The sequence below is a fragment of the Canis aureus genome, chromosome 8, assembly GCF_053574225.1.
Source record: "Canis aureus isolate CA01 chromosome 8, VMU_Caureus_v.1.0, whole genome shotgun sequence".
NCBI classification, from domain to species: domain Eukaryota; kingdom Metazoa; phylum Chordata; class Mammalia; order Carnivora; family Canidae; genus Canis; species Canis aureus.
Window position 1 is genome coordinate 63,555,126 of NC_135618.1, and position 23,597 is coordinate 63,578,722.

The 23,597-nt window shown below is 45.5% G+C and overlaps 1 protein-coding gene across 5 annotated transcripts in view; it reads right to left on the bottom strand.

The window, feature by feature from the left end:
• CARD11 (caspase recruitment domain family member 11) overlaps positions 1 to 23,597 on the bottom strand; it is a 114,093-nt gene that overhangs the window by 28,551 nt on the left and 61,945 nt on the right. For 4 of the 5 annotated variants that reach the window (XM_077907633.1, XM_077907630.1, XM_077907631.1 and 1 more), the window contains exons 2-5: positions 15,094 to 15,227; positions 4,277 to 4,489; positions 2,530 to 2,667; positions 1,207 to 1,532 (exon numbers count right to left, since the gene is read on the bottom strand). In XM_077907633.1, the coding sequence (XP_077763759.1) occupies positions 1,207 to 1,532; positions 2,530 to 2,667; positions 4,277 to 4,489; positions 15,094 to 15,100 (684 nt within the window). In that variant the 5' untranslated portion in view covers positions 15,101 to 15,227. Of the gene's footprint in view, positions 1 to 1,206; positions 1,533 to 2,529; positions 2,668 to 4,276; positions 4,490 to 15,093; positions 15,228 to 21,430; positions 22,031 to 23,597 lie in introns of those variants that run through there. The other variant, XM_077907632.1, reaches the window with a different exon arrangement.

The window sequence follows — 23,597 nt, forward strand, 5'->3', positions numbered from 1 at the left end:
CACTATGCCTTATATCTGGCAGGTGCTTAATAAATATTCTGAGTCTATTTTCCACCCAGCAGCCAGAGTAATCCTTCTAGATATAAATCAGCTGTCACTCTCTAGCTCTCAATCCTTCAGTGGCTTCCCATCACAATTGGAATAAATTCCAAAGTTCTTACCATGCCCTTATGATCTGGACCTTGGCCATTTCTCTGTGCCACTTGCTCATTTGGCTCCAGCCCCACTGGCTCTCTTTATGGTTCCCAAAACACCAAGCATACCCTTGACTTGGGGCTTTTCCTTTGCTCTTCCCCTGAGCCTTGCACGTTGGCTCCCTCCCTAACCTCGGACCTCTTCTCACATGTCCCCTTCTTAGAGACCCTTCCTGACCATCCTCTTAAAGTAGGATCCCTCACCTGCTATTCCCATCCTTCTTCCTTCCCTCTTCTTAATAGCACTTATTACTACCAGGTGCTTACATATTTGTTTTCTGATTAGCATGTGAGCTCTATGACAGCAGGGCCTTGGTCCTGAGTTATGTATCCCTGGAAAAGAGCCTGGTGCACGGTGGCACTCGATAAATAAAAGGGATGAATGAGTTAAGCAAATTCCCTTCCCGTTCTCCATTTTGGAGATAAACTCATTAAAGACATCAATCATTTGGCTGGTGGATTGTTCATTGATAAGTACATTGACAGTCCCACAGTGCCATGCTGAGCCTTGTGGATACAGTTGAGAAGGTTTCCACAGAACAAGTGTGTTCATCTCCTTGCTGATTTTCCTGAGGGTCACTCGTGGTCTGGGCCCCTGGGTTCTCCATCTTCCCCCTCACCTGGCTTTGCAGAGGGACTGTGAGTACATGTATGCACACTCACATGGTGGCTCTTGGTCCTGAGCAGGTGGTGGGAATAACCACTGGGTCCATGTGTGCACATCTGTACAACGTACATGGTGGCTCTGGGTCCTGAGCAAGTGGTCCCCCCCATGGTTCCATGTACACATGTCCACACACACACATGGTGGCCCTGGGCCCTCAGCGGTCATGCTAAGCCTCTGTGTTGGCATGCACACATGCACAGTGGGTCTAGGTGCCCCCCAAGATCTGTGTCCCCCACTCTCCTCACCCAGCTGAGTGAGCAGCTCTGGTGGCCTGTGTGTGCCTGCATGCACCTGCTCACAGGGTGGTCCCGAGTCCCAGCAGCACCCCTGGTGCAGGCCGCTCACCTCGAGCTGGAGGTCTCGGCTCCGCATCACGGCCATATTCTTCTCCTCGCTGAGCTGGGCGTAGCGCATGGCCAAGTTGTAGTTGTCATCCTTCACCTTGACCAGCTCATCATTGTAGCTGTCGCGCTCCTCCTTCATCTTGTAGTACCGCTCCTGGAAGGTCAGCAGCTCCACCCGTGTCAGCGTCAGCTGCTTCTTCTCGTCCTCCAGCTGTCGTGACTTGGCCAGCAGTTCGCATCGCTGCAGGTCCTTGGCCTTCATCTGCTGCTGTAGCTTGATGACCTCGTTCATGAGGAAATGTGTGAGGCCCTCATGGCCCTCCTCCACTGTGGAGAGGGGGTGCCCTGTCAAGCCCGTGGAGGGGGAAAGCAAAGAGGGCCCCAGGTGTGGGGCGGGAGTCATTCATTCACTCACTCACACATCAACATGGAACTGAGCTCTCCAGGCCCTGGGCACATGATCACACACAAATAGAACTACAGATGGTGAGGATTTTGCCAAGTAAAGGGGCAGGAGCTAAAGATGTGGGCAGCAGGGGGCCAGATCCAGCCTGCTGGGCAGACAGGTTCCAAGTCTCCTGATGGTTGAGCTCAAATGTTGAGGAGGGAAAACACGTTCTAGGAAGGTGGAAAGATATGGTCAAAGCCCTAGAGGGAGGAAGTAGGAACTTGGCACCTTTTAGAAGCTGAAGGAAGACCAGAGTGGCTGGGGTCCAGAGAGATGGAGAGGCATCAGAGGGAAGCTGGGAGGGTCAGCAGGGGCTGGACCATGATAGGGTTCCTGTGGGCTCCATTGAAGACATGGGTGTTTAGTTGGATGAGGTGGAAAACCACTAAGGGTTTTTAGCAGGGAGGGTAACATGAAGGGTGGAGCGAGCATTGGAGCAGAGCAGGAATGGATATAGGGCAGATGGGGTTGGAGGAGTCTGGACCAGGACAGTGGTGGAGATGGGAGAGAAGGCTGATTCAGGAATATTTAGGAAGTTAAGTCGAGATGAGGCTATCAACGGTCTGGCTCAGGGGTACTGGCAAGACGGCAGGCAAGGCCAGGACAGGATCCAGAGGGTAGCATGAATTTCTGTTCCACCCCACCAACATTCGTGGGGGATGTTATGCATACACCCACTTTTCTTGGCTCCTACTTTGGCTCTCCTCTGTCACCTACCTTTGATCATCAGGCAGAAATGAGTAGTTGACAGCCCAAAAGTGCCACAGGGACATTGTCCTAACGTCATAGATTCATAGCTTGAAAACTGTCTCACCACTGGACAGGCACACACCCTCCTGCCAGTGTTCAAATGCCTCGGATGGCAAAGCCACTTACCCACAATGGTAGAGAATCTCCGGGTGGGCTCCTTTCCAGTCACCAGTTTGTACAGTTCCGGATAGTAAAATTCCAGGCTCTCCAAGAAGACCACGTAGCCCCTTTGGCCCTTTGTATGTAGAATGTCCAATAATCGGCCTAGGGGAATGGGAATCACCCGGTGAGAAGAAGGGTACACTGTTGATTGGATGCAAGTCTCCATGTCTGGTCTCATCCTGGACTGTTATCCCCCAATAAACTCTAAGAAGACAGTCTCACCACATTCTGTCGCTCGAGAGTGGTATCTGGGAGTCCAGATAATATAAATCAAAGTGCCAGGCCCTCAACAGGGATTCAGTAGCTGTTAGTTTTCCTTTCTCTAAGAAATTGGTAGAACCAAGATAAATGAAATAGCAGTTATAGGAAACCAACAGTTTCAAAGAGCTTCCCGACTGGCCAGGGCTGAAATTAACCATACGGGCACCAGCTCTTCTGCGATCGAAGGAGGCTGGACGTTTAATAGCAATTACAGAATAATGTACGGTTCTCTGAGACTCAGAGCAGGAAGACAAATCTTGGGGTGGAGAGCTAGGAAAAGTCATGGGAAGCAGGCACAGCTCCATGATCTTGGGGATTATCTCAGAGTCCAGAAACATCTTTAACCTAAATATAATTTGCCTGGTGTTTTTGGTTTCTGTTACGCTAGTTCCACTAACCCTTTACATTTCTTGGCCCTCCCTCAAAAATTTTATTTTCATATATTTTTTTCCCCTGGAGGTCCCAGGGTAGATCTAATAAATAAGTTTCATCTTGTGTTAACGGGCTGTTTGGCGAGGCTGCCTGGAGCACTGTGTGGAGGATATTCTGAAGTTATATCCGAGCTCAGTAGGAAAGCAAGCTGTGATTAGTGATGTCTGTTATGTCTGCAAAAGAGAGTCACAGCATATGAGCTACTTATCACCAGTCAGACTGTGGGGAAGTGATTTTCAAACCTTTTCAACTGTGAGCTACAGTATGAAATAGAGGTTTACATTGTGACCTCGTGCCTATACACAGAGATGCAAATACAGATGAGCGTATATACACATATACGTATATGAAACCAAAACAAGTTTTACAAACCACACTTACTACCTTTGAAGATTGGGATAAAGTGTCATGGATCCCTAGACAGTCTGGAAAAGCCTGTGGACCCCTTCTCAGAATAATATTTTTAAACAGATAAAAAGAAATTGGATTATAAAGGGAATCAATTCTAAAAAGATGCCGTTATCAAATATTACATTTGAGATTCAGTAATAAAAGTGCTTCTTTACTAATGCATTAATAACACGATCTCTTGGCAGGTCTAATAACTACTAAAATTTTGAGGGTGAGATGAGTGTAAATGATATTTTGGAAGATGTGTAACAGCTGTAATGTGGTATGGAGATATCTGTAATTTCGTTATTGACAAAGTCACAGGTATTGCTAATCCCTACTGTGATCCGTCGCCTACCTACATTCATAATTGATGGAAACGCTAAATCTTGGTTTAGGTTAGTAGATAAAGATATAATTTCTCCCCATCCAAATGCAAGGACCCTCTCAGTTCCATACGCAGAGAGCTTGGTGGGGGGAACAGGGGTGGGTAGAAGTTGGTGGACCCCCGTTTGAAAATTTCCATCGTGGAGAAACTTCATTTGGGTTGAGCCAACTACAGGGTATTTTGTGAAGCCGCCACAAGAGGTCGCCCACTCTTTCCTCCTGGGCGGCTCCCAAGGTTTACCTGCCCGGTTGATCTTGGAGGGCAGCATTGGCGCATTGAGTACTTCGTCTTCATCCTGCTCATCAATGACCTTACACTGGCGCAGGTAGGGGGTGAGCTTGGCTGGGTTGATGTAGCGGCTCAGCATGTGCCGGTTGCACTCCACATTCTCCCACAAGGCATCCTCCTCATCCTTCAATGTCTCCATATAGTCATCCATCTCTGGCCCTCCTCCTTTTGGACAGAAGCCCCAACAAGGTTAATAAAGGAGCCTCCCTGGAATAGCTCCATAAACTCTTTTAGAGTGATCTCTAGAATATATTGTTGAGTTAAAAAGAAAGTAGAGCAAAGTACATACGGTCTTTTACCTCTTATTTAAGAAAGGAAAGGATACGAACATAGATACATATTTCTTTATACACTACACATAAATAGTGGACAAATAAACCATAAAATTTTAAAAAAATTATTTATAGAGAGGGGAAATTTTGCAGTTGGAGTATATCCTTTCCATCCAAGTTTTTATATCTTACTAAGAATTTATCTTTCCCCAAACAATATATACTATTGCATTTGTTTTACAATTTCACATAAAAGACATCATATTGTATGCTTCCTTGTTTCCTTTTTCAACATGTTTTTTTCTCTCTCTACATTTCTTGAGATTTATCTATGTTGATACATATAGATCTAATCATTCATTTTTTTTGAAAACAACTTTATTGAGATATAATTCATGAACCATACAACTCACCTTTTAAAATTCAATGTGTACAATTCAGTAGTTTTTAGTATATTCACAGTCATGCAACCATCACAATTAATTTTAGAATATTTTCATCATCCCTAACCCAAATCATCTCATCTTGTTTATCCATCTATTGGTGAACATTTGGGTGGGTGGCTTCTATAAAATATGTTGCTATGAAGATTCACGTATGGGTTTTGGTGTAGATCTAAGTTTTTTTTTTTTTTTTAAGATTTTCTTAATTAATTAATTAATTAATTTGAGAGAGAGAGCATGAGACAGAGCGGGGAGGCGGGAGGGGCAGAGGCAGAGGGGAAAGTAGACTCCCACTGAATAGGGCTTGATCCCAGGACCCCAAGATCATGACCTGAGCAGAAGGCAGTTGCTTAACTGACTGAGCCACCCAGGTACCCCTATATCTATGTTCTTATATCCCTTGGGCAGATAGATATGGAGAAGTGGAATTGCTGAACTACCTGGAAAGCCCATCTTTAACATCTTGAGGAATTGCCAAACTGCAACAGTCTACATTCCTGCTAGCAATGTATGAGGATCCTAATTTATCCATATCCTTGTCAACGCTTGTGGTTTTCTGTCTGTTTCATTATAGCCATCTGAGTGGGTGGGAAGTATGGTTTTGATTTGTATTTTGCTAGTGACTAATGATGTTAACATCATTTCATGTGCATATTGGCCATTTGTGTATTGAAAAATGTTTATTCAAAACCTCTGCCCATACCCACCATTTGCTTCGATGTGGATGGAACTGGAGGGTATTATGCTGAGTGAAATAAGTCAATCGGAGAAGGACAAACATTATATGGTCTCATTCATTTGGGGAATATAAATAATAGTGAAAGGGAATAACGGGGAAAGGAGAAAAAAATGAGTGGGAAATATCAGAAGAGGAGACAGAACATGAGAGACTCCTAACTCTGGGAAACGAACTAGGGGTGGTTCTACTAGGGAACTAGGGAGATGGGCAGGGAGTGGGGGTGACTGGGTGATGGGCACTGAGGGGGGCACTTGATGGGATGAGTACTGGGTGTTATTCTATATGTTGGCAAATTGAACACCAATAAAAAATAAATTAAAAAAAAAACAACAAAAAAACCCCCAAAACCTCTGCCCAGTTTTAAATTGGGTTGCTTGTCTTTATTATTGAGTGGTAGGAATTCCTTATGCACTCTGCATATAAATCTCTTATCAGATATACAATTTGTAAGTATTTCCTCCCATTCTCTTGTTACATTTTTATTTGAGAAAAAGTTATATTTTCACGTTCTTAAAGGTATTCTTTGTAGCACAAAAGTTTTTAGTTTTGATGTAGTCCAATTTATTTTTTTTTCACTTGCACTTTTGGTGTGTGTCTAAAAACCACTGCCTAACTCAGGCTGTGAAGATTTGCTTCTATTTTTTCTAAGAGTTTTATCCTTTAGCTCTTACATTTAGGCCCATGATCCATTTTTAATTAATATTTGTGTATAGTGTGAGGTAAAGTTTCAACTGTGTTCTTTCACAAGTGGCTATTTAGTTGTCCCAGCATAATTTGTTGAAAAGATGATCCTTTTCCCTTTGATTGGCCTCGGCATCTTCATCAAAAATCAACCCACTGTGTTTACTTCTGGACACTTGATGACATTGTAAATGTGAACTGTTTTCTTAATTTCATTTGTGGAATGTTCACTGCTAGAGTATAGATATACAATTGATTGCTCTATGTTGATCTCTCATTCTGCAATCTTACCAAAATAATTTCTTAGTGGTAATAGTTAGTGGATTTCTTGTGATTTTTCTATATACAAGATCCTGTCACCTGAAATTAGAGATAGTTTACTTCTGTCTTTTCAACCTGGACATCTTTTATTACTTTTTCTTGTCTAATTGCCCTGGCTAGAGCCTCCAGCACAATGTCAAATAGAAGTGGCAAGAATAAACATTTTTGTCTGGTTCTTGATCTTAGGAGAAAAGCATCCATTTTTTTCATCAATAAGTATGATGCCAGTTAGTTGTGTGTGTGTGTGTTTTAGATTTCTTTTATCAAGTTGGAGAAGATCCCTTACATTCCTCGTTTGTTGAGTACTTTTGCCATGAAAGGGTCTTTGATTTTCTAATGCTTTTCTGCATCTGTTGAGATTACCATGTGATTTTTTGGTTTTGATTCTGTTAATGTGGTGTATTACATTAACTGATTTTCAGGTATTAGAAACACCATGCATTCTTGATATAAATCCCACTTAGTCATGGTGTGTAATTATTTTTATATACTGTTGGATTCAATTTGGTAGTGTATTTTTGAGGGCTTTTGCATCTATGTTCATAAGAGATACTGGTCATTTTCTTTTTCTGATGATGTCTTTTTTTTTTTTTAAGATTTTATTTATTTATTCATGAGAGATACAGAGACAGAGAGAGAGGCAGAGGGAGAAGCAGGCTCCATGCAGGGAGCCCGACATGGGACTTGATCCTGGGACTCCAGGATCATACCCTGGGCTGAAGGCGGTGCCAAACCGCTGAGCCACCTGGGCTGCTCTCTGATGATATCTTTGACTGGTTTTGATATTGAGGTAGTATTGGCTTTACAGAATTAGTTGGGAAATGTTCCCTCCTTTCCTATCTTTGAAAGAGTCTCTGAAGAATTTTTTCTTTTGTTTTGTAGAATTCACCACATAGGCCTGGGCTTTTCTTTGTGGGTAGGTATTTGGTTACTAATTCTCTACTTGTTATAGGTTTGCTCAGATTTCCTGTTTTTCTTGAGTCAGTTTCAGTAGTTGTGTCTTTCTAGGAATTTGTCCATTTCATCTAAGTTGTATAACTTATTGGAAACAATTGTTCATATTATTCTTTTATAATGCTTTTACCTATGTAAGGTTGGTTGTAATGTCCTCTCTTTTATATTTCTGCTTCTACTAATCAGAATCATGTTCCCCTGGATCTAGGTGCCCTTGAAACTCTAACCAGGGCATTGAGGGATATGTTGCTTCAATCAGGGAGAACAAAATAAATACCTATTTTAACTTGCTACTGCCCCAGCCATCATACTTTCAATCCATGGTTTCTCTTTTCTCAGTTCCTTGTCATTCTCATTAACCTGAGGAGGTGGGGGAAGAAGAGGAAGGGGAGGAAGAGGAGAAGGGGAGGAGGAGGTGGAGGGAAAGGAGAAGAAAGGGAGAGAGGAAGAGAAGTGGAAGGGGAGAAGGAAAGGGCGAGAGTAGTGGGGAGACATCTCTTTTCCTTGGTCAATCTAGCTAAATGTTTGTCAATTTTGTTATTTCAAAGAACCAACTTTTCATCTGAAACCAATATAACGTTGTGTGTCAAATATTGTCAAATTAAAAAAATTTAAAAAACAAAGAACCGACTTCTGGTTTCACTGATTTCTATTGTTTTTCTATTTCCTCACTCACTTATTTCTTTTAAGAAAAGATTTTATTTATTTATTTGAGAGAGAGAATGAGGGGAGGGGCAGAGAGAGAGAGAGGCAGACTCCCCATGGAACAGAGACCCTGATGCAGGACTCAATCCCTGGACTCTGGGATCACCACCTGAGATGAAGGCAGATGTTCAACTGACTGAGCCACCCAGGTGCCCTCTAACTCACTTATTTCTGTACTAATCTTTATTATGTCCTCTGTCTGCTTCATTTGGGTTTAGTTTGCTTCTTTTTCTAATTTCATAAGGTGAAATGAAGGTAGGTTATTGAGATCTTTTTAAATAAAAACATTAGAGCTATACATTTCCCTCCCAGCTCTGCTTCAGCTGCATCCTTTATGTTGTGGTAGGTAGTATTTTTATCTTCAATCATCTCAAAGTAAGTTCTCTCATTTCTTTCCTGATGCCTTCTTGGACCTACTAGTTACGTGGAAGTGTGATGTTTAATTTCCCCCATATTTGTGAATTACCCACATTTCTTTGTTATTTATTTCTAATTTAATACCACTGTGGCTGGAAAACATACTCTGTATCATTTCAATCCTTGTAAGCTTCTTGAAGCTAGCTTATGGGCCAGTGAATGACCTATCTTAGAGAATGTTCCAGGTGTGTGTTTAAGAAGAATGTGTCCTGCTGCTATTGGGTGGAGTGTGCTATAGATGTCTGTTAGATTTAGTTCATTTATGGGGCTGTTCACGTCCTCTCTTTCCTTGTTGATCTCCTGGCTAGTGGTTCTATCCATTATTAAAAGCAGGGAATTAAAATCTGCAACTATTCAGTTAATTGTTCAATTTGACTGTTTTATGTATTATTCCATTGCAAGAATATACCATAATTTATTTACCCGTTTCTCTACTGATGAATATTTAATTTTCCCCAGTGTTTTGCATGGACACTTAGTGCTATTTGTAGTAGGAAACAACAGAAGCAAGCTAGATGCTCATCAGTCAGTACTCCATAATCCTTTTGTGCTATGGATAAACTCTGAAAGGGATGTGGTGACATAAAAACATCCCAAGACATATTGTTTTAAAAAAAAGGCAAATTTCAGAATACATACATGAGGTATAATACGAAAAAAGAAAAAATTTGGTCTTGGTCCTGGTTTCTGAACAGAGCTCCTAAGACTCCAGAAATCTTCTGAGTGATGAGTGTCTTTTGTATGGTAATGAGATGACTCTTGGCTAAGGGGCCCCTGAGATAGCTTCCAGGGGGAGCCGGATGCCAGAAAGACCAAGTGGTTAGAGGGTTATGACTTTCAGCCCCACACCCCTACCTCTGGGGAGGGGAGGGAGGCTGGAAATGGAGTTCAGTCATCAAGAGTGAATGATTTAATCAATCATGGCTCTGTAATGAAACCTTGATAAAAATCCTTCAACAGTGGAGTTCAAGGAGCTTCTGAGCTGGTGAATAAATCCATGGGGGAGGGCTGGGGGGGCGGAGAGGCTTCCACACCTGGGACACTTCTAGACCCAGTCCCCTGTGCCTCGTCATCTAGCTGCTCATTTGCATCCCTTAAACTATAATAAGTATAGTGTCTTTCTGGGGTGTATGACTCATTTTAGCAAATTACTGAACCTGACAAAGGGTTGTGGGAACCTCGGATTTGTAGTTGCTCAGTGAGAGTATGGGTGGCCCTGGGGACTTGAAACTGTCATCTGAAGCTGGAGCAGGCTCTGTGCAGGGGTAGTGTCTTTGCTGCCTCTGGAGAATTAGTGTTGGGATTGAATCGAGTTGTTGGACACCAAGTCGGTGTCAGAGAATTGGTTGGTGTGTGGAAAATGATACATATTTGGTGTCAGGAAGAAGACATCACAACACGTATAAAACCACTTATGTAATGCACTATCAAGCAAGACTATAATTACACAGGTGTATGTGTGCACGTGCATGCGTGCAAAAGAGAAGGGAGAGAAGTGCAGGGAAAGGGTCCAGAGAACCGGAAACAGTGGTTACATCTGGGAAGAGGAGTAAGTTCAGAGGTTAGTGATCAAGGAGGACTTGGACATTATACCGTATTAGTATTTACAGCAAGCCCGTACCAGGGCATTACTTATACAGTTTGGAAGGGGAAAAAAAAGACAAATTAACAAAGATGAAAACCAAATATGGTGCAACATGTAGGCCAACAAATATCCAATGTTTGTTCCCCACTCATGTCTTCTGGGAAGATCACAGCCCTGACAGCTTGTTTGCGCCAAGCAAACCCCCTGGCTAGTCAACTGACCTGACTCACTGAGGACTGGGTCCACAGGCTGAGGTGTCCATATAGGGCCGAAGGGACAGAAGGGCGGTGAGTGTGATTGGGGAACTGAGCCAGAAGGTGGCATGGGGTGAGCAGAGCTGAGTCACAGTGAAGCCAAGGCACAGGCAGCGGGGAGGCTGCGAAGGCAGAGAAGGTGGAGGCAGGCAGTGGAAGCTGGTCTACTGAGGGAAGCCTCAGTGAGAAACCCCGAGGTCCAGAAGAAGCAGCAGAAGAGGTCTATCTCCAGGGCTGGCCCCATACTCCTTGGCCACCTGCACTGCCTGGTCCTTGCTGTGGACCTCTGATAGTCTCCGCATTAATCTGAGCTACTTGAAGTGGGTGTTGGCTTCATGCAGCCTGGAGGACATGAATAACCATACATATTTGCTGTGATGAGCAGCTGATTTGGAGTAAAAACAGAAACCCCAGTCCCCATTCCGTCCAGAGAACTTTGCACAGACAGCCACTGTGGAGGCCGAGAAAGTTAAGGCCATTCCACTTTAAGTTCAGCGTTATCACAAGTACAGCCATCCCAGGCCCCGGTGAATAAAAGCTGAACTTGACCTTACTTCAGTTACAGGAAGTAAACAGCTTACAGCTTAATGTCCTAGAAAGCCCCCTATTAGAATGAGAACAGAGCCCAAGGCAGTGGCAGGAAGCCCCTATTAGAATAAGAACAGAGCTCAATGCCCTTGAAGGCCCCATATCAAAATGTAAACAGAACTTGAGGAATTGCTCCACCCCTTCTGGAGGCCCCCTAGACCAGTCCTTAAAACTAAGCTGAAACCCACCTCGGGGTCCAGGTCCCTGCTCCGCTGTGTCGGGTATACTTGGACCCAAGCTCGAGCTTGTAAATAAACCCTCGTGTGTTTGCATCGGTGTCGACTCCTCGGTGGTTTCTCGGATTCGCGATCTTGGGCACAACACCACAGCCCTGCCTCACAGACAAAAGTCCTGACCTCTGCCAGCCCTTTCCCTGATACAGAGTATGGCTACCCGGATCATGTGGTGAGCCTGTGGTTTGCTGTGACATGATCATGCCCACTGCAGCCACTCCCCCAACACAGAGTCAGTACGACCATTTCTACTCATAAAGCAAAATGTACTTACCTAGACTATTTTTAAAAGACTCAGTATCCTAAGCACTCGGTTCAACAAATTTATTGAGCATGTGGCAGCCACTGCTGTGTCTATCCATGTCACTCCCCTCGCCCCCCACTTCCTCCCACTTACAGAATTCTCAGATTTTTCAGGAATCGAGCTGCCTCATACTCCAGGGAGGCCAGGCATCTTCTGAGCTGTGAGGAGCAGATCTTGTTTGGTTTCTACCAGTGGTTTAAGAAGAAGCACGTGAAGTGCTTTGTGACACACACAACCTGTGGCAAGTCTGCAGAGGGGAGTCAGTTCTGGTGCTTTTCCTAGATCTTCAGTAGGGACACAGGAAGGAACACTGTCATCCAGCTTTTGGATACCAGCAGGTGAAGGTGTGTGCACCATGCTGGGAGTTGTGCAGCCATCCTGTGACCTGAGGACTCACCGGAGAATAAAAGCTAATACCCTAAGAGCAGAAAGATGGAAAGAACTTGGGTCCTTGATGTCCTCTCCTGGGTCTTGAATTCATCAACATCAGACCCCTCCCACCACTGAACTGCTTCATATGCAAGATAATCAATGCCCTTCGCCCTGAGCCATTTTAAATTGGATCAACTATTACATGCACCCCAAAGCCTCCTGACTAATGAATGTATCTGCTTCATACAAAGAGTAGCTAAGCACAGTGAACTGAGAACCAGGGGCTTGCAGGCTTATGCTTGTTACCGGGTCAAAGGCATGTACCTAGAAATTAGTTAAATGGCAGCTCAAGGAGGGAGGCAAGCAGGTGTGGATGGAGCAGAGAAGCATTTCTGGCCGCCCTTCACAGACACAGAAGGCTGTGCCAGGCACTTGTGAGACTTGTTATGTGCATGCCCAGTGCAACAGAAACACCTCCTCCAGGGACCGGACTGGCCTGTCAGTGGCCTCTGCTGGGAAGAAGGAAAATGAAAACAAAGCAGGAAATGAGTAGAGCCAAGCTTTTACTCCACTAAGCGGAAATGAAGGGGACCCTCCTACTTTATATGCAAGGAAACGACAGAGCCTCGATCTAGTGTCCGTCTGCTCCATCACTCATACCCCAGTTGCTTTGCAAACACTGGTCAAGTCAAACTCGTGAGAACTGCCTACTTTGGTGGTGAGCGTCCTGCGCCGCGGGGCCATTCACTGGATGCCATCGCCTCCACCACCAGCTGAGGGAGGGTGAGCACCTGCCAGCGCCGAGCACTGTCCCACCACGAGCAGGGACTCGGAGGCGTTTCTCACACAGCCCCTGTCCTTGGGAGGCACCTGCAGTTCGCTGATGAGAGCTGGCCATCAGCACAGACAGCTGCGGAAGGTCATGAGGAGGGCCGCAGAAGAGAGAGGACAGAGTACCCCCCGGGATGAGATGCTACCATGTGCCGCGTGATGCACCTGTCACCTACTGTCATTGTCACAGCAACCCAGAGAGGGGGTGGGATTGTCCCTGTTTTATAGACATGTCGTCTGGGCTGAATGGTGTCCTCCCAGATTAGGAACCATGACCCAGCCGGCCTGTTCCCACTCAAGGGCCAAAGACCAAGGTGAGCAGTGACTCACCTCCCGGCATCCCGGAGGGGCTGAAATGAACTTTGGGATCAGAAGAGAGGTTGACTTGACCTGGTAGGCAGGGCACACACCCAGGCTCCCCTCCTCCGTGTGATCTCTAGAGAAACCACCTGATAGGTCAGGAGGCTTGTGTAAGGACGGTCCTTGGGGGCAGTGGCAGCGTGCATCCGAGCCCGAGCCCCCCGAGCCCGAGGAAGCACACCAATGTCCTGAGGGAAGAAGGAGGATAAGCAACGTGTGCCTCCAGGGCCACCACTTGCTACAGCAGTGCAGCGAGGAGGAGAAGCCTGCCCCCATCCTCGTGGATAAACCTGGGAATGTGGCGCCAAGCACAGCAGCTGGTCACGGAGCACACACGATAGGACACTGTATGTCTCTAAAACACACGACTAACCTATGCTCTTAAGGATATACAGCAAAATATACGCTGAGGGGTGAGTAACTGATAAAAACCAGGAATGGTGGCTCCCCTGGTGAGGGCGGCACAGTGGCTGTGATGCCCAGGGACACCCTGGAAACTCTGGTGACACAGTGTCCACTGTATTACTGTCTCACAGACACACACAGATGTAACGCACTAAGTATTTCATGGGCAAAAACTATGGATAGTGTAGCTAGCCTCGAAGAGAAAACCATTTTGGACACAATTTCAGATGTATTTCCTCCCCCACACACTTGGCTGTGACTCCGCCTAACTCAGCCTGGTCTTCTGGGATCAATCTGGCAACCGGTGTCCAGCTCGGGGCAGTTTCCTTGGAAACAATTTGCCCAGGTTCGCGCCCACAGACACCGAGGTGCTGACAGTCTACAGAGCTGGATGATCGTGTCCCCCCGCCCCCCACGGTCAGCTGTGCCCCAACCCCCAGCAGGGGCCTGCATCCACTCTTGAGTCACACCCTAGGTCATGTGAGCCTTCTTACAAACAATGGGAAATGCAAGGTCAAGGCTCCTGAGCCAGGTTCTACAGGAAGGGCCATTTTGCCCAGCTTTTTTTTTTTTTTTAATATTTTATTTATTTATGATAGACATAGAGAGAGAGAGAGAGAGAGGCAGAGACACAGGCAGAGGGAGAAGCAGGCTCCATGCCGGGAGCCCGACGCGGGACTCGATCCCGGGACTCCAGAACCACACCCTGGGCCAAAGGCGGGCGCCAAACCGCTGAGCCACCCAGGGATCCCCCTTGCCCAGCTTTTTACATGATAGTGAGATGACCTGCCTGTGGACAAACCCCTTAGCAGCTCCTGGTCTCACTCGCCTCCCTCACTGAGAAACATTTGCAGTATTAATGTTCATTTACCAATGAAATCTAGCATCTTTGTCTTTTTTTTTTAAGATTTCAATTATTTATTTGAGAGAGAGAGAGAATGAGTGGGACATGGGAGAGGGAGAAGCAGACTCCCCGCTGAGCAGGGAGCCCAATGGCAGGGCTCGATCCCAGGATTACGACCTGAGCCAACGGCAGACACTTCACTGACTGAGCCACCCAGGAACCCTCAACGTCTTTATCTTGACCCCGAGGCCCTGTAGGGTTTGCCTCCTGCTGACTCGTGGAGTCTCATCTTGACTGAATCCTCTGCTCTTCACCAAATCCGCACACTTCACTGATCTCCACACCTCCCTCTGCCTTGAACTTCCCCACACCACTCCCCTGTCAAGTCTTAGGTAAGCCTCACTTACTGTTTATTTATTTATTTTTTTTTAAATACACCTGAGATAACATAAGCAAAGTACCTGGCATGTGGTTGGTGCTCAGCAGACAGCGGCCGCTGTCCCGTTATGGAGGTCTGACTCTTGCTCCTCCGGGCTGGTGCCTATCCTTCCCTGAGCCAGTCTTCCTCTGGATCTAGAGCTGCAAAGGCCGGAATCTATAAAAGGAAAGATAATCTGACTTGGCACAAGGGTAGAGGTTGGAGAGAGAACCATTCTACTATCAGAGTGATGCCCTGCTTTGGAAGAAAAGGTCGAAAAATCCCAAGACACCCTTCTCTCCAGGTGACAGTGACACAGTGGACCATGGCCAGGAGCTGCTGGGGAGAAGGGTTCTGTTGCAGCCCATGGCCAGCCTGGAAGGCCACTGGCTACAGGACCTGAGACCTCTGGGCCCAGAGAACAGGGCAGATGGTAGCCTTGGGGTTAGTCCTGGCTAGGGTGGAGGTCTTCACAAAGTCTTCATTAAGACTGTTTGCAGAGTGGAGATGTTCTAATCAGCTACTAATTCATTAGGTCAAAAGCGGCAAACCACATTCCTGAACCCAGAAGAGTTCCCTTCACTGTGAATTATGTTTTCAGCCCCCGGCATGCCATGAGTTTGGGCAGGAACACACCATGGCATGCACTGTAATTTCCCCAAGGTGGTGTTCCTTATAGTGACTGACAAGGCTGTCGTGAATGCCCAGGGTGGCCACTCCAGGAGCCGGGGGGAGGAAGGCCAAGGATGTGGAAAGATGAGGCACAACCCCTGAGAAGGTGAGAGGGTGCCCGACACTGGGCCTGACACCTGTCCCGACAGCTGCTGGGATCCTTGTGGTGGGGGCTTCAGGCAGCTGCTCCATGACCAGCCACTCTTACTCGGCAGTGACAGGGACCCTGGGACATCACTGTTTAATCAGGAACTTGCTTGGTTTCAGCTTTGAGAATTAATCACAGGTGACACCAGATCTCCCAGGGCTGATAGAAGCTGCTCTTGTCGGGTGTCAGCTTGGATCGGAGTGAGCTGTCACAGGCCCTCTGCCCCGGGGAGGTGGCAGTGACATGCTTCTCTGGAGGACACCATCTCCTTTGTCTCCTCATGGCCTCCTTGCTCCGTGGTCAGGACAGGAACAGCTGTACTGCTGCCCTGCACTGCGAGTGAGGGCTGGAGAAGCAGGTGATTGCAGGGCCAAGTGCCTCAGCAAAGACCAGCAGGCAGTCCAGAGGCCAACGAGCAAAGGCAAAGGAAAATTATACTTTTCTGCATTTGCAAGAGAACACGCATTTCTTTCATCATCAGAAGAAAAGGCTTTTACAAAATTAATTGTAAGAAAGATTCTAATGATGAGAAAGGAAAAACAGATTTGCACAGGGTTGTACAACTACCCAACATGTCAACATAGTTTAGAAAAACTGAGACACAAGACAACCAATAATGAGGCTGAACTTTCTATTTCTGCTATTAGAATTTTGATTACACCCTCAAGGACTTGGTCATAAGGTTGGGAAAACTTATAGGATATGTCTCTAGAGAGATTAGCTTATTGGTATAACATTCAACTGGCTAAAACATCATCCCTGGTCCTTACAGATTATTTACTATGTACCAGGCACTTGCTAAGCGTAAATGATAAACCTCAAAACTCTCTGAGATAGGTGTTATTATTATTATTATTATTGCTATCATCATCACCACCATTTTATAGTCAAGAAAACCAAACCTGGGAGAGGTTCAAAGTCATGTAATTAGTACAGAAGTCAGGATTTAGACCCAAGTTTCTCTGACTTAACTCCTATTTCCATACAGCCCCTAGAATCGCTTTCTAAAAAATAAGAACTTACTTTTAGAAGAATTATAACCAGAAAGTGTATGTACATACACACCTTAAAATAGCATTTTTACACACAAACTTAAGACAGAATGAAAACTGAGTTCTAAGATGGCAGCTATGGGTTCAGGGTTAAAAAGAATAACTATTGCTTCTCAAAAGAGGAATCAACTGCTTAGTGAGTTATTAGTATTTATTCAAACACAGTTGGTGCCCATTCGCCCTACAGTGAAGCTGTTTAATCAACAAGCAGAACTTGTACACACTGCTTTTGTCGCCTCTACTTAGGAATAAACAGAGAGCCAAGGATCACTGGATGTTTCAGGAAAGTCTTTATGTGAAAGAAAGAGATCAAAAGAGACAAATTGATACAAAGAACTTGCAGGAAGCAGACAATGAAGAATAAAAGAAAACTTAAGAAAAAACCCCACAACCTGGTAATTAAAATCCACTGAAATGAAATAAGATATTGCATCTATAAGACAATAGTAGGATGCTATGAAAAAGGAACAAAGAACAAGAAAGAGTTCTTGGCAATTAAAATAAAGTATCAGAAATGTATCAATAGAAAGTTTGGAAGACAAAGTTGAGGAACTCTTCCAAAAAGTTAATAAAAAGTTAAGGAGAAGAAAGATAAGAAATAGTGGGGAAAATGAGGTTAATTTAGCTCTAATATCCAAAAAACCAGAAATCCTGTAAAGAAAGTGCAGAGGTTGTTTCCTTTCTTGTCTAGCTTTTGGGCTAGAAATTATCAGAGAAATAATATTAGAGGATTCTCTAGATGTAAGCACATGTGTCTTCAGATTTAAATGGCCTTTCAGGTGCTCAGTACAATCAATGGAAAAAGAATCTTCTCAGAACATCCTTGTGAAATTTTAGGTGATCATGAAATAAGAGAAGACCCCAATAGCTTCCAGAGAGGAAACATCAGGTCATATGCAAAGGACAGAAGTAACTTTGGCATTCGACCTTTCAATAGCAATACTGGAAGCTGGGAGACAATGAAGCAATGCCTTCAATTTTTTTATGGAAAATACTTTTTAACCTAGAATTCTGTTACATCCCCCACCCCGAAACCATTAGGCATGAAAATAGAATGATATTATTTTCAGAAAGCCAAAGACTCTAAACATTTATTTCTCATGTACGCTTTCTTAGGAAGCTACTAGAGGATATGCTCCTGTTAAAGTGAAGGAATAAAACAATAAAGAGGAAGGTATGGAGCTCAGGAGACAGAAAATTTAATTGGACAAAGCAGCAAGGAAAGTTCCAGAATGAAAGAGATGTGACAAAAAGGAGCTGGCCAAGATTATGGCAGGATCACAGAAGGTCCACTAGAGGGAGGTAGCCAGGGGAAAAGTGAGATAATCTTCTGATACAGTTCATAATTTAGGAAATAAATTATGTCACAGGCAGGTGACAGGACTGTGAATTGGATGGAAATATAATGAAGGATAGGCACATAAAAAAAACCTCAACAAATAAAAAAAAGGCAATATTAACTCTAGGAAAAAAACAAAAGGTAAGAAATGAAATAATCACAGCATACTCAACATAAACAATATTTCCCTAGTGAAAATAATGTAACACATGAAACTGCTCTAAATATATTGAGAGAATGGAGGAAGGAGAGATGCATGGAGTGGGGTGCTCAGAAAAGAGGGCTAATGGGTCCTCTGCCTAAGAAGATCTCAATAAATAATGCCTTAAAGTGGATATATCACCAATAACTTAGAAATATGGAGGTAAATAACAGAAAAAAGCAAAGATGAAGAAGAGTTAGAAGTGGTTGCCTCTGGGGATCAGGGCTGGGGTGATGGCTAGACTAGGAACTGATGTTTTTATTACAAGCCTACTTTGCATTTCAACTCTGCATGACAGATTATCTTGGTAAAAAAATGAACAAAAATTAACATATGTCAATAGTTGGAAATAGGGACAATGCATTCAAGTATAAAGAATCAAACAGTTACCTCCATTCTGTGCACTTAACATATTCTACCTTTTGTAGTGCTTGTCAGACAGCTCACCTCTTCATAAACCATAAAAGTGCTGCCTGTGTGCTGGGCACTTCACAGATGTCACCTTGTTTCACAGGAGCTCAATTACGTAGGTTTTACTATTCTAGGTTTTATTATTCCTACTTTATGAGAAGGAGGTGGATCAGAGAGTTAAATAATGGGGGTGAGATCCCACAGCCACTAAGTGGCAGAGGGGAGATTCCAACTCAGCCCTCACTGACTCCAACTGATCTGATCTTAATTAAACTAGCAATCCACAACTAACATTTATTAAGCATAATATTCAATCTAATCAATTAGATTCCTTGCTTCCTAGGCTCTATATCTTTCTCTTTATGGGTTTATTCCTTCATTTTGCAGGAGCATATCCTCTAATTGCTGTCCATGAAAATGTACACGGTAGTAGCTACAGGTAGACACTGTGCTAAATGCTCCGTGGATTATCTCATTTCAAACAACAGCCCTATAAGGTATATGCCAATATCCTCGTTTTAGAGAAGAGATGCTCAGGGAGGTTCAGCTGCCTGCCACAGAGTCTGTCTCATGTCCCATAGAACTTATCATGGGGACTTACTCTTAGCTGCTCAATATATATTTGTTGGGTGAATAAATAAAAATCAAATCCTAAATAAAATAAACAATAAGGCTGTTATTATTTCAAATAATAGTGTCCAGCCTTTTGGGAAAGAGCTGTTTGTGGGACAGATACCTCTTCTCTCCAAGAGCTGCCCTGGGGGCAAAAGCTCTGGAACCAGAAAGGGGTCAGCAGTCAGTCAGATAAAAGCATCTCTGGTTAATTGATTTGCTGGATGATTGGAGTGAGAGGCTTGAGATGGAAGGTTTAATTATTCCAAAGAAACCTCCATTTTAATTGAAAAGACTTCTGGCAAAAAAAAAAAGGGGGGGGGGAGATTATTTAAAAGGATGATCTATTGCCTGTGAAGAAGGACCGGAGACACTGGTGCAGCCATCTATGTGTTCATGGCCCTGGAAATGAAGCTTTATGGACCAGGACCAGAACCTCCCTTCCTGTGGGCCCCGTTCCCCCAATCCTCATTCCTATAAAAAGGACACATAGAGAAACAGCTAGAAAATCCCCCCTGCAGGATTTTTCCCTGGGATCTCAGTTAACTTCTTAACCTATCTCCTTCAGCACATTCAACCGAAACACAGAGATGATAGTATTTCCCATCAATTACCATGTGTGCAGCAATCAGCACAGTTTCCCTGATACATATTTTGAAAGCAGCAATTAACGTTTTAAATTCACAGGGGAGTGGCAGACACTGCTGGCTGCCGACCTAACATCCATTCTCTCTCGGCAATTAATAGAGTCCCAATTTTGTGTGGAGCATTACTATGCCCATCGGAAACCGTGCTTGCAGCCTCTCTTGCAGCTACAGATGGCTATGTGACACAATTCTGACCACTGAGATGGAAGTGGAAGTTTCTGGAGACATTTAGAAGGGCTCTGTAGAGAGGTGGGGGCAGAATCAGGGGAGAGGAGCCTTTTATTTGTCTCTGTCTTCCTACCTGGAATGTGCACGCGATGCCCTGCCACAGAGCAGCTATCTTGTGACCATGAAGACAAAGGTCTAAGTGTGGCCGAGTAGGATGCCACAAGCACTTTGGGCCCAAGCTTAACCTTCGAATTCTTGGTTCATGAGAAGAATAAAATCCCTAACGTGTAAAGTTCCGATTTTGTTTCAAACAGATAAGATCCAAGCCTTCTAAGAAAATCATAATGGTCTCAGCTCCAGACTTCTGAGTCTCACAATCTGAGAAACTGCTTTTTCTATTTGTGCAGTTTCTTTTTTTCTGGATCCAAAACCAGAATGAGCAAGAGATCAGTAAGGACTGAGTACTGCCCATGTAGAGTGTCCCCCAAGGGGTCGGCAGATGGACAGGAGCTAAGGCACAGCCCAGGAAATGGAACAAACAGATGACATTCCTGGCTTGCAGCGCAAGAGCAGGGCAGTTTATCTCACCTGCCTGCTGCGGTCCTGCCTCAGATCCCAAACTGTGCCCCTCATTTTCATGTTTCCAGCCTCTGCCACGTCCATGGGAATCTCTCCTCTCTCATTCAGCCCTCATTCTTCTACAGGAGCCCACCCTCCCCTCCCCACCCGCCCCAGCTCCCCCGACAGCCAAGCATCCTAGGCACCACCTGTTTGTCAACCCAGAGCACCCCCAACCCCTCCCCAACCGTCTCCTCAAGGACCAGGCCACCTGTAACCGTACCTGGAGCTCCTCAAGGCACTCCACTCACTGATTTTCAGGTGACCTGGGCAAAAGGCCAATGGTTTCTGTGGGATAAAAATATCTCAACCTGGTATCTTTTAGGAAGGGTGGAAGCATCAGTAGAGGTCAGCGTTGGGGGGCAGTGGGGAGCAAGGCACATCAACTGAAGTGAGACCAGGGGCGTGGCAAGCGTTAAGCCCTCCACCAGCCCCAGGCCTGTCACACATCCCGGCTTCTATGGCAGCTTCCCACGGGCACGGCAGCAAAGAACTTTGGAAGGGCACACACCTCTTGCATTACCAAAGGATACTTCTCCCTTCCAGCTCTTGCTTTTCTACCATGACTGCAGAGAAGCTTTAGAAAAAAGCACAATTAGAAATGACAGATTTAAATTGTCCTGAAATGCATATCAATTTATCACATTGGCTCTTTATGAGCATTCGCTCCATCTGGATTCCAGAGCCGTGCACACGGCAAACTGACAGCTCCCATGGTCCGGGAGCCACGGCTGGACCACTTGGCCAAATCCGTGAAGTGTTGTCTTGCTACGGGGGCTGGCCAGCAGGGGAGCCTTGGCCTTGTGATAATGACATACAGCTCTGTCCTGCGCTGGCCTTAGAAGCCTGGTCAGCACACCGTCATTGCCACGGGGTCTGTTATGTCACAGAGACCACCAGTTGATTCCAGTTCAGGAGTGCTTTGTACTTTCAAAGATGGACCCTTTGCTTCATCTGGGTGTGCAATTCTTTTCCATTAGCATACTCTTGATTGTTTGGCTCCTCTTTTGTTATTTGGGTTGGGAGAAACTTGGGAGAGTCCACGGTCCCCCTCTGAAGACTTCATGCCAAGATCGGGTTTGCAGTTGTGCTAACGTGTGGTGGATTTTCAATAAAGATTTGCTGAAGCAACAGTTCTAATTGACCCAAGGTATTATGATAAGAACATTCCATTGTTGCAGCACTGTATTCCGTAGTCGGCTAGCCAAGAAGGACTTGGTGACAGCTGGCAGTATGTGGTGGCCACCCTGCTGGACCTCTCCCCATGGAACCTAGGTCCCTGCTGTGGAAAGTATCCACGTTCCTGTGCTTTCCATCCGGTTTTGCCATTGCTCATTTGCACGCCTGCTGTGATTCCTTGAGAGGGCTTGTATTGTGCTCATTTGTGAGTCTGCAGCACACTGCCGGCACGCAGGGTGCTCTCCCTCCATAGGGCTGCCCAGCAAGTGATCAAACAGGTCTCCTCCCAGAGTCTGACCTTGACGCTTGGGGTTTCCACTACCCAAAAGTGGGACACAGAGTGTGCATTCTGGTGCAGGAATCTTAGGGAGATGTAATTCTAGCAGAATTACAAGAGAAGTGGAAGGAAACCATGAGTTACTTTTTGATTTGGGGAACGAGGAGGTGGTTTGGAAGAAATTGGCCATAGGAAAGGCACAGCCCCAAAGTGGACCCTTAACAAGCAGAATCCTGCACCTGGGGCTGGCGTGTGAGTGTGTGGGGTGAGAATCTTCTGAGTGAAAAGGCTCGGCCCTTGCATTTCATGGAAAAGGTCACTAGTGTCATCAGGTAAGAGCCTTACTTGAACAGCAGCCAGGAACAAGCCTGGAAGGTTCTGTGGGAGCCACATCCAGGCCTTAAATCTTTCCCCTTTACCTCCTCCTGGTGTCCTGTGGCTGGCACTGCAACCCCGGGGAGGGGGGAGCACAAGCCCAGGTTAGGATGGCAGAGGGGGTGGGGCTGGAGGTGAGGAAGCATCTGGGTTCATTGGAACAAGAGGTAGGGAGGGAGCTGGGCTGGGGACAAAGAGGAAGGAGGAAGGCCAGGGAGGCTGCAGGAGGCTGTACTGGCAGGTGAGCCTGGGCCCAGAGAATGCAGCTCAGAGGCGCAGCGCGGGGATCTAACAGGGGGAATGTAGAAGGGGCTGCTGGGCCACTCTGCCGCTCAGATGGACTTATCTCCAGGGCCCAGGGCTGGCCCGCAGCCTCAGAGCATCCTTTGAGGCCCCAGCAGCAAGGAGCACTGGGCTCTCTCTTCTGCATTTATGAGGCCCACCGAAAACATAGTCCGAATCCATGTGGTAAACAACTGAAAATGCATTTGTGGCCATGGGGCTGTCTGTTTTGTGAAATATCATGAGAACTGGCAAATCAGTGACACTTCTGAACATGTTCCCACATGTTTGAAAATAACTCTGCCGATGACTTCAATCAGGGAGCAGACTGGTATCTAGAAGAATGCAGATTTCAGGTTTCCTACTGTGGAAGCAGAGAGGTAGTGCTGGGGGTGGGCTGTCTCTGCCTCTAGCTCTTATTGATGCTTCTACCACGGTCTGAGCATACACCAAGTGAAATCAGGGAGTCCCCTCTGATGGAGGAGGGCAGCCCCTAAGAGATGTGAGGCTCTGGCTTTCGTGGGGCTGCAGGGACTCCCAGAGACTTCTTCTCTAAAGGCCTCTG